General features: G+C 40.4%; 1 protein-coding gene across 4 annotated transcripts in view; it reads right to left on the bottom strand.

Annotated features, from left to right (window-relative positions):
* The window catches only part of card11 (caspase recruitment domain family, member 11), a 100,341-nt gene that overhangs the window by 46,903 nt on the left and 38,972 nt on the right, over positions 1–14,466 (bottom strand). For all 4 annotated transcript variants that reach the window (XM_034295294.1, XM_029123434.2, XM_029123435.2 and 1 more), the window contains 6 exons: positions 13,905–14,051; positions 12,718–12,843; positions 11,873–11,947; positions 11,449–11,568; positions 6,184–6,342; positions 5,733–5,811 (listed from right to left, as the gene is read on the bottom strand). In XM_034295294.1, coding sequence (XP_034151185.1) covers positions 5,733–5,811; positions 6,184–6,342; positions 11,449–11,568; positions 11,873–11,947; positions 12,718–12,843; positions 13,905–14,051 — 706 coding nt within the window. The remainder of the gene's footprint in view (positions 1–5,732; positions 5,812–6,183; positions 6,343–11,448; positions 11,569–11,872; positions 11,948–12,717; positions 12,844–13,904; positions 14,052–14,466) is intronic.

The following is a 14,466-nucleotide window of genomic DNA, read 5'->3' as shown; positions in this document are numbered from 1 at the left end:
CAATTAAATTGCATGCACTGAGTTTGATTTGATAAATGGTTGGCGAACCATGAAACAGTATGCTGAGAAAGACCTATGCTTGATAGCCTTTGCTCCAGTATAGTGTGATCTACTGTATCAAAAGCCTTTGAAAGATCGATAAAAAGTAAGACACAATGTTGTTTCTTATCCAGAGCAGTAGTGATGTCATTTAAGACCTTCATGGCTGCTGTAACTGTGCTATGCATTTTCCTGAAGCCAGATTGATACACAGATAAGTATATTGATCAATAGATTCAGTAGTTGGAGTTGGGTAAATAATCCTTCACAAGTTCTGTTGCAACTTTCTGATTGCTACTTTCTGATTTATGAAGGGATAGATCAAATAGGCTGATAGATTGAATCAACTGAGTCGGTGTACTGGTGAAAGGATAGATCAAATAGGCCGATAGATGGAATCAACTGAAGTCAGTGTCCTGGTTAAGGGACGGATCAAATAGGCTGATAGATGGAATCAACTGAGTCAGTGTCCTGGTGAAGGGACAGATCAAATAGGCTGACAGATGGAAAGTTTGTGAAGTGATTTCATGCTCCTTTGTAAAAGTATTTTTTGTATTTAAAAAAAAAATCCCATCACTGATGTATACACTCCTGACAACAACTGTTGGATATGCCTACCCAGATCATCACTGACCCACCGCCAAACAGGTCATGCTGGATGATGTTGCAGGCAGCATTACATTCAACACAATGTCTCCAGACTGTCACATGTGCTCACGTTTGTCACCCGATGAAAGATCAACCTGCTCAACCTAATGACAGCTCAACCCGCTCAACCCAACAAAAACTCAACCCATTTGGGTCAGCAGAGTGGCAGCTCAAATCTTCAGGTATCGTCTTGATCAGCAACACAAGGAGGACTTTGGACAGGGACAGTAATGGGTCTTTCAAGCCTGGTACTCCGGAGGTGTGGGCCAAGACCTCATGTTCTCAGAAGTTTAAACAGGGCAGGAGACAGGGAACATGTAAAACGTGCATTCCTTAGACCTACAAGGATTTACAGTGGAGAAGGAGAACTGACCATACTCCCCCAGCGCAATAATATAGCAGCGTAAGACCTTGGGGCTGAGACAGGGGGGTCCAGTGACACTGTGGTCCTATCCGGGGGAGGCCCCGGACAGGGCCCGACAGGTAGGAAATCAATCCACCCACATTGCCAAGCATCAACCAAAGGGACACCCACCAACAGCAACCACCTAGAAATGAGGGGCCAGTGACTCCGCACACGAATAGTATTTGGTACATGGCAATACAGCAAGGGTGGACAGTAGCATGCCTTTCCGTTCACCTTCACAACCCTGGGCCAGACTGCACTTAATCATAGACTATGCTGAAGAGATGGGTCTTTAGTAGACATTTGAAAGTTTGTACTGAGTTTGCATTTCTAACATTTGTTGGCAGATCATTCTACAGTAGTGGAGCTCTATGAGAGAAAGCTGTACCTGTTTGTTTAGAAATTCTAGGTACAATTACCTGTGCCTGTATCTTGCGATCTAAGGTTATGTGTAGGTATGTATGGCTGGATCATTTCTGTAAGGTAAGTAGAAGTCCATGTATTGCTTTATAAATTAACAATAGAACCTTAAATTCAGCCCTAAACCTTACAGGCAGCCAGTGTAAAGAGGCTAGTACTGGAGTAACGTGTTAATTTTCTTTTGTTCTAGTTAGGATTCTAGCAGCAATGTTCAGCACTAACTGAAGTTTATTTATTGATAGTGACAAAAGCATAGATTAGTTTTTCTGCATCAGTTTTTGATAAAAAGTTTCTGATTGTTGCAATGTTACGAAGATGAAAAGAAGCAACTCTTCATATATTTTATATGTTCATCAAAGGAGAGGTCAGGGTCCAGGGTAACGCCAAGATTTCTTACAGTTTTCCCAGAGGCAGCATATATAGTACGTATGATCGCAAGATGCAGGCCTTTTAATTGTACCTAGAATTTCTAAACAAACAGCTGGGCGTGAAGGTGACCAGTAGGCTTGATACTGTCCACCCTTGCTGTCTTGCCAGGAGGGCTCTCGTCGCCACTGGGATTCCCTCCCTCCAATGCCTTTCGGGGGAACAGTCACTGGCTTGTTGTTGTCTCTCTGTTGCGCACTTGTGCAATTGGCCTGTACGCTGCTGGCAATAATCGGCCCTCATTCAGGGGGGTTGCGGTTGGTAGGTGTCTCTTTGGTTGATGCCTGGCAATGTGGGTGGATTAATTTCCTGCCTGTTGGGCCCTGTCCCGGGCCTCCCCCAGGTAGGGCCACAGTGTCGCCGGACCCCCCCGTCTCAGTTCCAAGGTGTTAAGCTGCTATATTATTGTGCTGGGGGATATGAGGAATGCACTTCAAACTTTTCTCAGTTTCCTCCAGTTTTACATTTTAGGAGGAGATGAGGTCCTGATCCACACCTGCGGATTACCTGGTTTGGGGGGACCGTTGCTGTCCCTGTCCTTGTCCACCTGGTCATACTTCTGACCTAGTCTAAAATCAAATAGCCTCTGGATTTAGCCCAGAGAAATGTATTAATTATTCCAATTGGACTCTTAATATCTCACCCGGCACAGCCAGAAGAGGACCGGTCACCCCTCTGAGCCTGGGTCCTCTAGGTTTCTTCCTAAAATTCGACCTTCTTAGGGAGTTTTTCCTAGCCACTGAAATTCAACACTACCGTTGTTTGCTCCTTGGGGTTTAATGCCGGGTGTCTCTGTAAAGCACTTTGTGACAACTGCTGTTGTAAAAAGGGCTTTATAAATACATTTGATTTGATTGATTAAAGTGAGAAGAATAATGGGCCCAAAACTGAGACTTGAGGAACACCAAAATATACCTTTGATTTGTCAGAGGATATACCATCCACACATACAAACTATTATCTTTCAGATAAATAAGATTTAAACCAGGCTAGAACATGTCCACATAGCCCAATATGGGTTTCTAGTCTCTCTAAGAGAAGGGAGTGATCAATAGTGTCAAAAGCAGCACTGAGATCAAGAAGCAACAGGACAGATGCAGAACCTTTGTCTGAGGCCATTAGAAGGTCATTTGTTACCTTCACGAGTGCAGTCTCAGTAGTATGAGGGGGTCTTAAACTGGACTGGAGCATTTCATAAATGTTTTTTGTCTTCAGGAAGGCATTCAGTTGTTGGGAATCAAATTTTTCTAAGATTTTTGAGAGGAACGGGAGGTTCGATATTGGCCTATAATGGTTTAATAAGTCCGGGTTAAGATTCTATTTTTTCAGAAGAGGCTTAATTTTTTGTGAGTTTGGTACACATCCGGAGGAAAGGGAGCAATTTATTATGTTCAACATTGGCTGACCTAGCACAGGAAATAGCTCCTTAAGTAATTTTGTTGGAATTGGGTCTAGTTGGCAATTTGTGGATTTAGAACTCATTACTAATTTAGTGAATGTGTCGAGCGATACAGAATTTAAAAAAATGCAGGTGTCCCCATTGACACCTGGTCAGGGAGGTTCAGGACATTCTCAGGACAACTGAAATTTTGGGGAATATACCTATTTAAAGAGGTTATTTGTTTTCTAAAGGTGATGATACATTTTTATCAAAGAAGTTTATATTCATATAAGTTTATACATTACTGCCGAAGTGAAGACCCACTTCACTTATTGAGCATTGTTTTTGTTAACTCTGCAACTGTGTCAAAGAGACATTTTGGATTGTTTTTGTTCACCTCAATCAGGTTGGAGAAATTAACTGATCGAGCAGATGTGAGTGCTTTTCGGTATAGTAGTGTACTGTCTATCCAGGCTAGTCTGAATACTTCCAACTTGGTGGAGCGCCACATTCGCTCCAATTTTCTGGAGGCTTGCTTGAGTGCTCTAGTATGGTCTGTATACCAGGGAGCGAGTTTCTTGTTGCATATTTGTTTTGTTTTTAGTGGTGCAACCATATTTAAAGTTTTTCGAAGTGTTGAGTTTAGATCCTCAAATCGATCGTTTGGGGATTTATTTACTCTGTCATCGATGTGCGAGCCTGGAAGAATATCAAGAAATCTATTTGTAGTCCAAGAATATATATTACTGCCTTTCAAAATCATTGTTTGGGGCTCAAGTGGATTTCGATATTCCAGGATTATGGGGAAAAATCATTAGATCTACAATATCTATTTCTCGTGACAGGTCGAAATCTACGGTATGATTGTGGCAATGTGTTGGACCTGAGACATGTTGGACAAAACCCACTGAGTCAATTATTAGAATACTATCTGCCATGACTACAAGGATAGACATAAATTCAGGAAACTCACTGTGGAACATTGTGTATGGCCCGGAGGGCCTTTAAATAGTAGCTATGAAAAAACGATTTATCAGCCTGGTTAGCTATTATGAGTAAAACTTCAAATGAATGAAAACCAGTGTTGTGTTTAAGTGTAAAATTGTAATTACTGTCATAAATATTAGCAACAACCTCCTCCTTTTCGGGACGCACGAGGGATATGATCACTAGTATAACCAGGAGGAGAGGCCTCATTTAGGGCAGTAAATTCTTCAGGCTTTAGCCATGTTTCACACAACCAATAACATCTAGTTTATGATCAGTGATTAATTAATTTACTGCAATTGGCTATGGAGCAAGGGATCTAACATTTAGGAGGCATTTTGAGATGCGAGGTAATACAGTCATTTTTATTAGTGACCGAAGTGGAGGAAGGCTTTATCTTAATAAGATTGCTATTGTTAGGACTACCTAGTTTAACTTTTCTCAGCCTGGAATGAGTCACAGTCGCAGTAGGCAGAACTATGCTAACTGCTCTGGCTATGCTATCGACAGACTCCACTATGTCCTGCACCCTATCTCATGGTTAGGCTATAGAATTGAGACTCCTGTCTATGTTCCTAGATAATAGAAGAGCACTACTCTATCTAGGATGGATTCAGTCGCTCTTCCGCAGATCAAGCCTGGCCCTATTTCTGGCAAAAAGAGAGTCCCAAAAAGAGAGCCAGTTATCTACAAACTCTACCTCCTGCGACGGGCAGAACTCCGTTTTCAGCCAGCGATTGAGTTGCGCAAGTCTGCTGTAGAGCTTGTCACCACCCCTATCTACAAACTATACCTCCTGCAACTGACAGAACTCAGCCAGCGATCGAGCCAGCGATCGAGCCGAGCGATCCAGCCGAGCGATCCAGCCGAGCGATCCAGCCGAGCGATCGAGCCGAGCGATCGAGCCAGCGATCGAGCCAGCGATCGAGTTAGCGATCGAGTTGCGCAAGTCTGCTGTAGAGCTCGTCACTACCCCTAGCTGGGAGGGGGCCAGAGAGATGCAATTAATGCAATAAAATTAGGGATAATTAATTATTTAAAAACCATACAATGTGATTTTCTGGATTTTTGTTTTAGATTCTGTCTCTCACAGTTGAAGTTTACCTATGATAAAAATTACAGACCTATACTTGCTTTGTAAGTAGGAAAACCTGCAAAATCGGCAGTGTATCAAATACTTGTTGTCCCCACTGTATATTCAGTCACATATTATACCTATAGAGTGAATGACCTCAAAGAATTGAATAACATTAAACAATATTTACATTTATAATTATATATATTTAGTCATTTTTTAGGAGCTGTGGGAGCATGACCACTAAGGTTTAAATAATAAAGTAATCTTAATATCATCTAATATAAGATTATATTATCTAATCTTATAATCTTAATAATAATAATAATATATTGAGTAATATCTTATACCTGCAGGGAGGACGTCATCTGTGTTGACTGGCAGATCCAGAACTTTGGGGGTGGAGACTGGAGATTTCACTCTAGTCATCTACACAACACACACAGTAAATTGCTTTGGTCAATGTGTGTGTGTGTCGGATGTGTGAGTGTCTGGTGTGAGTATGTATGGTGTGTGTGTGTCTGGTGGGAGTGTGTGTGGTGTGAGTGTGTGCTTGTGAGTGTGAGCATGTGGGGTGAGTATGGGGGGGTGAGCTTTTGAGGTGAGTGTGGGAGTCTGTGAGGTGTGAGCATGTGAGGTGAATGTTGGAGTGTGTGTGGTGTGAGTGTGTGGTGTGAGTGTGGAAGTGTATGCGGTGAGAGTGTGTTGTGAGTGTGGGAGTGTATGTGGTGAGAGTGTGTGGTGTGAGTGTGGGAGTGTATGTGGTGAGAGTGTGTGGTGTGAGTGTGTGCGTGTGCTGACCACTCCTTTTAGGTTGTGTCGTCTCTTTAGTCGTGGTTCTTGAAGGAAAAACTTCTCTTCCGGTGACTCGTCACTGGAACCATCTGACTGGCCAATTGATTTAGGCTCCTCCCCCATCCCCTGTGAGATGATGGTTGGGGGAATGTCTCTGGGTAGGCTCTGATAGTGAAAGGGTAAAACAGGAAGATAAAGAGACACAGAAAAACTAAAATATTTCAGGTTCAGGTATGCTTGTGGGGTGCTGTCCATTTGAGTAAACCTGGTTCCTTGGTCAGATTCAAGAAATTGTTTTCAGACACTTAATTTACATAGTAATTTAATGTTAAGCTGAACCCGGTGTGCTTGTGATTAACTGAAACAGGTGTGCTAGTGATTAACTGAAACAGGTGTGCTAGTGATTAACTGAAACAGGTGTGCTAGTGATTAGCTGAAACAGGCGTGCTAGTGATTAGCTGAAACAGGCGTGCTAGTGATTAACTGAAACAGGCGTGCTAGTGATTAACTGAAACAGGCGTGCTAGTGATTAACTGAAACAGGTGTGCTAGTGATTAGCTGAAACAGGTGTGCTAGTGATTAGCTGAAACAGGCTTGCTAGTGATTAACTGAAACAGGTGTGCTAGTGATTAACTGAAACAGGTGGGCTAGTGATTAGCTGAAACAGGTGTGCTAATAATTGGCTGAATCATTTTTAAAAAGGATCATGTTTATCAATAGTATCAATTTAGCATTTTTAAGTCATTTAGGATGTTTATCAATAGCAGAGATGGGTAGTATTTAGGATACATGTATTTGAAATATGTATTTCAAATACAAAATAGAATTTTGTAATTTGCATTTGATAGGGTTGATGAAAATAGCTTCATATTTAAATAAAAATACTTTTGTTTTTGTATTTTGTAGTTTAAAAATGCTGGAAAAGTCTACATGATGACATCAGAAAAATGCTGCCTCTTATTGGTGACTACTCAGTAATTTGCCCAGACTACTCAGTAATCAGAACAGAAAATCTGATTAATTCATAAAGCCCTTTTTATATCAGCAGTTGTCACAAAGTGCTTTTACAAAACACCCGGCATTAAAAATGATCCATACCCGAACAAGTTCATGATGAAAAACGTGTAGGTTGCCAGCTTTCCATCGATGTTTTGCATAAATTGCTAAAATGTTTAACAGTCCAAGTTTGGTGTTCGTTTTAGTAGCCTAGGCTAAATCATTTACCAGTTTACTTAATGTACTAGCTAAGTATTTGACCGGAGTAGCAGCCCTGACAGTTAAAGGAAAAGTTGGTTATTTCTTAACCTGGGGCCTATTTACAGATTATCTAGCATGATGCTAGTTCAGAGACATTTTATTTTTCGTAAATGATTTTTCGTAAATGATTTCAGTTTTTCAGATTTTTCCTGCAGTCTCTCTTTGGGCTAAAATGGAACTGAACGAGCCTGAAAGTCAGTGCCATCTGTTGCACATGCTGGAGCCGATTCAGCCTCATCCACAGACACATCACGGTTCTCGATGGCATTAGCAATAAAGCTTACTCGTAACTTCAGCTACGGTTTTGTAAACAAAGCCGGTTGCTGGATAAATCCTCCTCGCAGACAGATTTGCATTGATTTATCAGCAGCTAATACAACTTGTTAGCATTTTAGTTTGAGCTAGTAGTATATACTAACTAACGTGAGCTACAGTTGTGTAAACAAAGCCGGTTGCTGGATAAATCCTCCTTACAGAAAGATTTGTGTCAGTTTACTAGCAGCTAATAGAACTTGCTGGCATTTTTTGTTGAGCTCGTTGTCTATACTAGCTAATTTGAGCTACAGTTTTGGAAAACAGAATATATCATTTATTTTCTAATGCTATTTCGGTTGCCTCGTTAACTTACATTGTAGCCTGGAGAAAGGCTTCCTTTAAAAAAAAGAAAAGAAAGAAATTCAATAATTCTCCAAAATATGTCTCTACAATCCTGGATTATACTAGATACTCTGAAAAAAGGCCCCAGATTCAGAGATAGCTACTTTCAGCCTATGTTAAGTATTCGTCGGTTGTACGCGAATAAAAGAATAATAAAGTGTTCCATTGTTGTACAACATTATATATAAATTCCACAATATGGCCATTGAAGTCAACCCATCCACCACTTGCTCACATCACCCTGACCCTAAACATTAAACACCCTGACCCTTAACATTAAACACCCTGACCCTTAACATTAAACACCCTGACCCTTAACATTAAACACCCTGACCCTTAACATTAAACACCCTGACCCTAAACATTAAACACCCTGACCCTTAACATTAAACACCCTGACCCTAAACATTAAACAACCTGACCCTTAACATGAAACACCCTGACCCTTAACATGAAACACCCTGACCCTTAACATGAAACACCCTGACCCTAAACATTAAACACCCTGACCCTTAACATTAAATACCCTGACCCTTAACATTAAACACCCTGACCCTTAACATTAAATACCCTGACCCTTAACATTAAACACCCTGACCCTTAACATTAAACACCCTGACCCTTAACATTAAACACCCTGACCCTAAACATTAAATACCCTAATCCTTAACATTAATCACCTTGACCCTTAACATTAAACACCCTGACCCTTAACATTAAATACCCTGACCCTTAACATTAATCACCCCGACCCTAAACATTAAACACCCTGACCCTTAACATTAAATACCCTAATCCTTAACATTAATCACCCTAACCCTAAACATTAAACTGTTGGTTACTTAAAAACTAACTTTCGTCTGGGTGATCACAGGGATATGTGAATATTTGATCTGTTAACTGGTTGCATATTTCAGATTTATCGCATGACTCGTTAAGCAGAGAAAAGCTGTTGCTATCAAACATTGTCTACTTAATCAACTGAGTCAGTGTACTGGTGAAGGGATGAATCAAATAGACTGATAGATGGAATCAACTGAGTCAGTGTACTGGTGAAGGGACAGATCAAATAGACTGATAGATGGAATCAACTGAGTCAGTGTACTGGTGAAGGGATAGATCATATAGACTGATAGATGGAATCAACTGAGTCAGTGTACTGGTGAAGGGACAGATCAAATAGACTGATAGATGGAATCAACTGTGTCAGTGTACTGGTGAAGGGACAGATCAAATAGACTGATAGATGGAATCAACTGTGTCAGTGTCCTGGTGAAGGGACAGATCAAATAGGCTGATAGATGAAAGGTTTGAAAAGTGATTTCATGCTCCCTTGTAAAAGTATTTTTTGTATAAAAAAAAATACACAAATACAGTAGTTTATTTTGATACATAGTGTGGCTGCTGTATTTTGTCGTTTATTTTGATACACTTAAAATTAAGGTATTTGATACTTATTTTAAAATGCCCATCTGATCAGTAGCAGAGTGGTGTCATTTAGCATGTTTAAGTCATTTAGCATGTTTAAGTCATTTATCATGTGTATCAATAGTATATTGGTGTAATTTGGCATTTGAGTGTATTTGTTGTGTTATTTAAAAGTAATTTAGAGTTATTCAAAGTAAAAATCTAAAATACAATAAAGATCATCATTGTAAAAATCATGTACAGTGGGGAGAACAAGAATTTGATACACTGCTGATTTTGCAGGTTTTCCCACTTACAAAGCATGTAGAAGTCTGTCATTTATATCATAGGTACACTTCAACTGTGAGTGACAGAATCTAAAACATAAATCCAGAAAATCACATTGTATGATTTTTAATTAATTCATTTGCATTTTATTGCATGACATAAGTATTTGATACATCAGAAAAGCAGAACTTAATATTTGGTACAGAAACATTTGTTTGCAATTACAGAGATCATACGTTTCCTGTATTTCTTGACCAGGTTTGCAAACACTGCAGCAGGGATTTTGGCCCACTCCTCCTTACAGACCTTCTCCAGATCCTTCAGGTTTCGGGGCTGTCGCTGGACAATACAGACTTTCAGCTCCCTCCAAAGATTTTCTATTGGGTTCAGGTCTGTAGACTGGCTAGGCCACTCCAGGACCTTGAGATGCTTCTTACGGAGCCACTCCTTAGTTGCCCTGGCTATGTGTTTCAGGTTGTTGTCATGCTGGAAGACCCAGCCACGACCCCTCTTCAATGCTCTTACTGAGGGAAGGAGGTTGTTGGCCAAGATCTCGCAATACATGGCCTCATCTATCTTCCACTCAATACGGTGCAGTCGTCCTGTCCCCAAAGAATGATGTTTCCACCTCCATGTTTCACAGTTGGGATGGTGTTCTTGGGGTTGTACTCGTCCTTCTTCTTCCTCCAAACATGGTGAGTGGAGTTTAGACCAAAAAGCTCTATTTTTGTCTCATCAGATCACATGACCTTCTCCCATTCCACCTCTGGATCATCCAGATGGTCATTGGCAAACTTCAGACGGGCCTGGACATGCGCTGGCTTGAGCAGGGGGACCTTGCGTGCGCTGCAGGATTTTAATCCATGACGGCGTAGTATGTTACTAATGGTTTTCTTTGAGACTGTGGTCCCAGCTCTCTTCAGGTCATTGACCAGGTCCTGCCGTGTAGTTCTGGGCCCATCCCAGCCTTGTGCAGGTCTACAATTTTATCCCTGATGTCCTTACACAGCTCTCTGGTCTTGGTCATTGTGGAGAGGTTGGAGTCTGTTTGATTGAGTGTGTGGACAGGTGTCTTTTATACAGGTAACGCGTTCAAACAGGTGCAGTTAATACAGGTAATGAGTGGAGAACAGGAGGGCTTCTTAAAGAAAAACTAACAGGTCTGTGAGAGCAGGGAATCTTACTGGTTGGTAGGTGATCAAATACTTATGTCATGCAATAAAATGCAAATTAATTATTTAAAAATCATACAATGTGATTTTCCTGATTTTTGTTTTAGATTCTGTCACTCACAGTTGAAGTGTACCTATGATCAAAATTACAGACTTCTACATGCTTTGTAAGTGGGAAAACCTGCAAGATCGGCAGTGTATCAAATACTTTAATACTTTTATATTTATTATAAGAATGTAATAATTATTATAAAAATATAGAAATTATATATAAAAATTACTAAATAATCTGAATTTTTTTCCCTGTAAATCCTCCCATCTCTACTGTACCAACTGGAATATGGTCACTAACATCCGAAGGGGAAAGTCCGTATGCAACCTATCACTTATAAAAATATGTCAGATAATTGTTGATAATTTCTAAGCACGGTTGTGGGGGTTGTAAACTCCCATCACTTAAAGCCAGACCTTTTGGCGGTGTTGGTATTACCTGGTATAGAGCAGTATCTTTAGACAGCCTTCGGAGCCGAGATTCCAGAGTGACGATCTTTGCCTCTTTACGAACAATCTCTATTTGCAACTCATCACTCTTCTCCTCCAACTCTCTGATCTACCCCCACCCCACACACAGACACACACACATATACACTTGGTGTGTCAAAACAAAATAGGAACATTTGAGAAGTATTGATGTTATCCTAAACCTGAAAAAAATCTAGTATCTCAATAATAAACAAATCATATCTCTAACTGAAATTGAATCCTTATACAAATGTTATTAAACCTAACACAAATCAGATGTATTATCATAATCCTAACCATCTAATTCTAACCCTAATCATATTGTTGTCCTACTCCTAATGGTAACCTAACACTTGTCTAATCCCAACCCTAAACCCCAAGCGCTACATCACCTGTTTCCTGTATTTGTCTTTATCAACCAGACCCTGTGAGAAATGATGTTGTGCTTCATCTCTGGACCGGAATGCCTGTATACACACACAGACACACACACATATACACACAGACACATACGCACACACATAAAAATGTTATTTAAAAATTATTTAAAGCACTTGTCAGTTGAACACTAAACTTGCATCAACAGGCATAGGTAACCCTAATTCTCATAAGCATTAATTTCGTTACATTCTTTATTCTAGAGTGACATTACCTGATCTCCTAATTATGTGACTAACTCTAACCCTAACTGTGTTACCAGGTCTCCTAATTATCTGACTAACTCTAACCCTAACTGTGTTACCAGGTCTCCTAATTATCTGACTAACTCTAACCCTAACTGTGTTACCAGGTCTCCTAATTATCTGACTAACTCTAACCCTAACTGTGTTACCAGGTCTCCTAATTATCTGACTAACTCTAACCCTAACTGTGTTACCAGGTCTCCTAATTATCTGACTAACTCTAACCCTAACTGTGTTACCAGTTCTCCTAATTATGTGACTAACTCTAACCCTAACTGTGTTACCAGGTCTCCTAATTATGTGACTAACTCTAACCCTAACTGTGTTACCAGGTCTCCTAATTATCTGACTAACTCTAACCCTAACTGTGTTACCAGTTCTCCTAATTATGTGACTAACTCTAACCCTAACTGTGTTACCAGGTCTCCTAATTATGTGACTAACTCTAACCCTAACTGTGTTACCAGGTCTCCTCATTATCTGACTAACTCTAACCCTAACTGTGTTACCAGGTCTCCTCATTATCTGACTAACTCTAACCCTAACTGTGTTACCTGATCTCTCTCCTTCTCCACTTCTTCTAACTGGATGGTGATGGTATTCATGCGGTTTCTGTACATCTCACAGTCCTTCTGCAGGGTCGAGCTCTTTAACTCCAGATCCTCTTTCTCCTGCAGGTACTACACCACACACACCACACATATGTACACAAAAGACACATTGCAAACGTGTGCACAATGTACAACACATGTACTACACAGTACAACACAATGTGTCACATGTACAACACAGACACATCTCTGAACAGATTATTTGGGATTTTGTATCTAGTGAGAAAGGTATTATTATGTATTATTATGATTTTATTTCCAGAGGTCTTGTTTGTGTGTGTGTGTGTGTGTGTGGTAATGCAAGGTCCTACCAACAAAATAAAATCCAACACTCTGGTACCCTGTATGACCCATTTAGTTAAATGAAATAGAGTCTGTTGGGTTAGACTTGAACCATTAACTTTTTAATGAAATGTAAAAGTGTCTGTTGGGATAGAGTTGATCCATGACCCAATTAGTTAGATCTAATGGAGTCTGCTGGGTTAGAGTTATACCATGAACCTTTTAGTTAAATGTAAAAGTGTCTGTTGCGTTAGAGTTGAACCCTGTCCCAATTAGTTAGATCTAATGGAGTCTGCTGGGTTAGAGTTGAACCATGAACCTTTTAGTTAAATGTAAAAGTGTCTGTTGGGTTAGAGTTGAACCATGACCCATTTAGTTAAATGTAAAAGTGTCTGTTGGGTTAGAGTTGAACCATGACCCATATAGTTAAATGTAAAAGTGTCTGTTGGGTTAGAGTTGAACCAATGTTGTTCTGTAAGAGGGAGCCTAGAGGTGTTTTGGGATCGGCCTTCTTTCACCGCTGTGTGTGCATGTATATGTGTGTTTGTGCATGTGTGTGTACTGTGCTTGTGTGTGTGTGACCTTGTCTTTTAAGGGTATGTGGCCTGCCTCATTTCACAGCTGTGTGTTTGTGTACCGTGTGTATTGTGTGTGTGTGTGTGTTACCTTGTCTCGTAACTCCTCGGCCTGTCTCATTTCACCATTGTGTGCGTACTGTGTGTGTACTGTGTGTGTATTGTGTGTGTGTGTGTGTTACCTTGTCTCGTAACTCCTCGGCCTGTCTCATTTCACCATTGTGTGCGTACTGTGTGTGTACTGTGTGTGTACTGTGGGTGTGTGTGTGTTACCTTGTCTCGTAACTCCTCGGCCTGTCTCATTTCTTCATGTAGGTTGTAGAGTCGGTTCACCAGATCCTGACGGTCCTCCAGTGCCTCCTGTCTGTCATGTTCCAGAATGTCCACGATTGCCTTGTCAGAAGCAGGCAGGGGCCCTGGCTACACAAACACACACATAGACACACACTTGAATGCATCATTTAGATTTCCTAAATGATGTCGGGTTTTAACCAAAGTGTGACATTGTGTCATTATTAAAGAAAGTTGCCAGTGGTGTTTTTATTGTATTGTTAGGTTTTTGTATTCTGTTGTTGGTTTCTATAAAACATACATTTCCTGTTTGTACGCTGTCTCACTGCCAGGTAACCCACCAAAATTGATTGGTAGGTTACCTGGTTTTAAGTTTTTTTCTGATACCAGTTTTAAAGTTTTATCGTTTTAGTTTCTGGATTTTATAACTTAACTGAATTTGTGGATTTTATACTTTAAAACAAGTTATTCTCCACTCAAGTTGTGGTTAGCCCTTGGGCTGGGACCACTAGCTAATTCCTCCCATGTAGCATAAGGCCTGAGA

Source organism: Esox lucius, chromosome 11 (genome assembly GCF_011004845.1).
Source record: "Esox lucius isolate fEsoLuc1 chromosome 11, fEsoLuc1.pri, whole genome shotgun sequence".
Lineage (NCBI taxonomy): Eukaryota > Metazoa > Chordata > Actinopteri > Esociformes > Esocidae > Esox > Esox lucius.
This window is presented reverse-complemented; position numbering and strand designations above follow the sequence as displayed.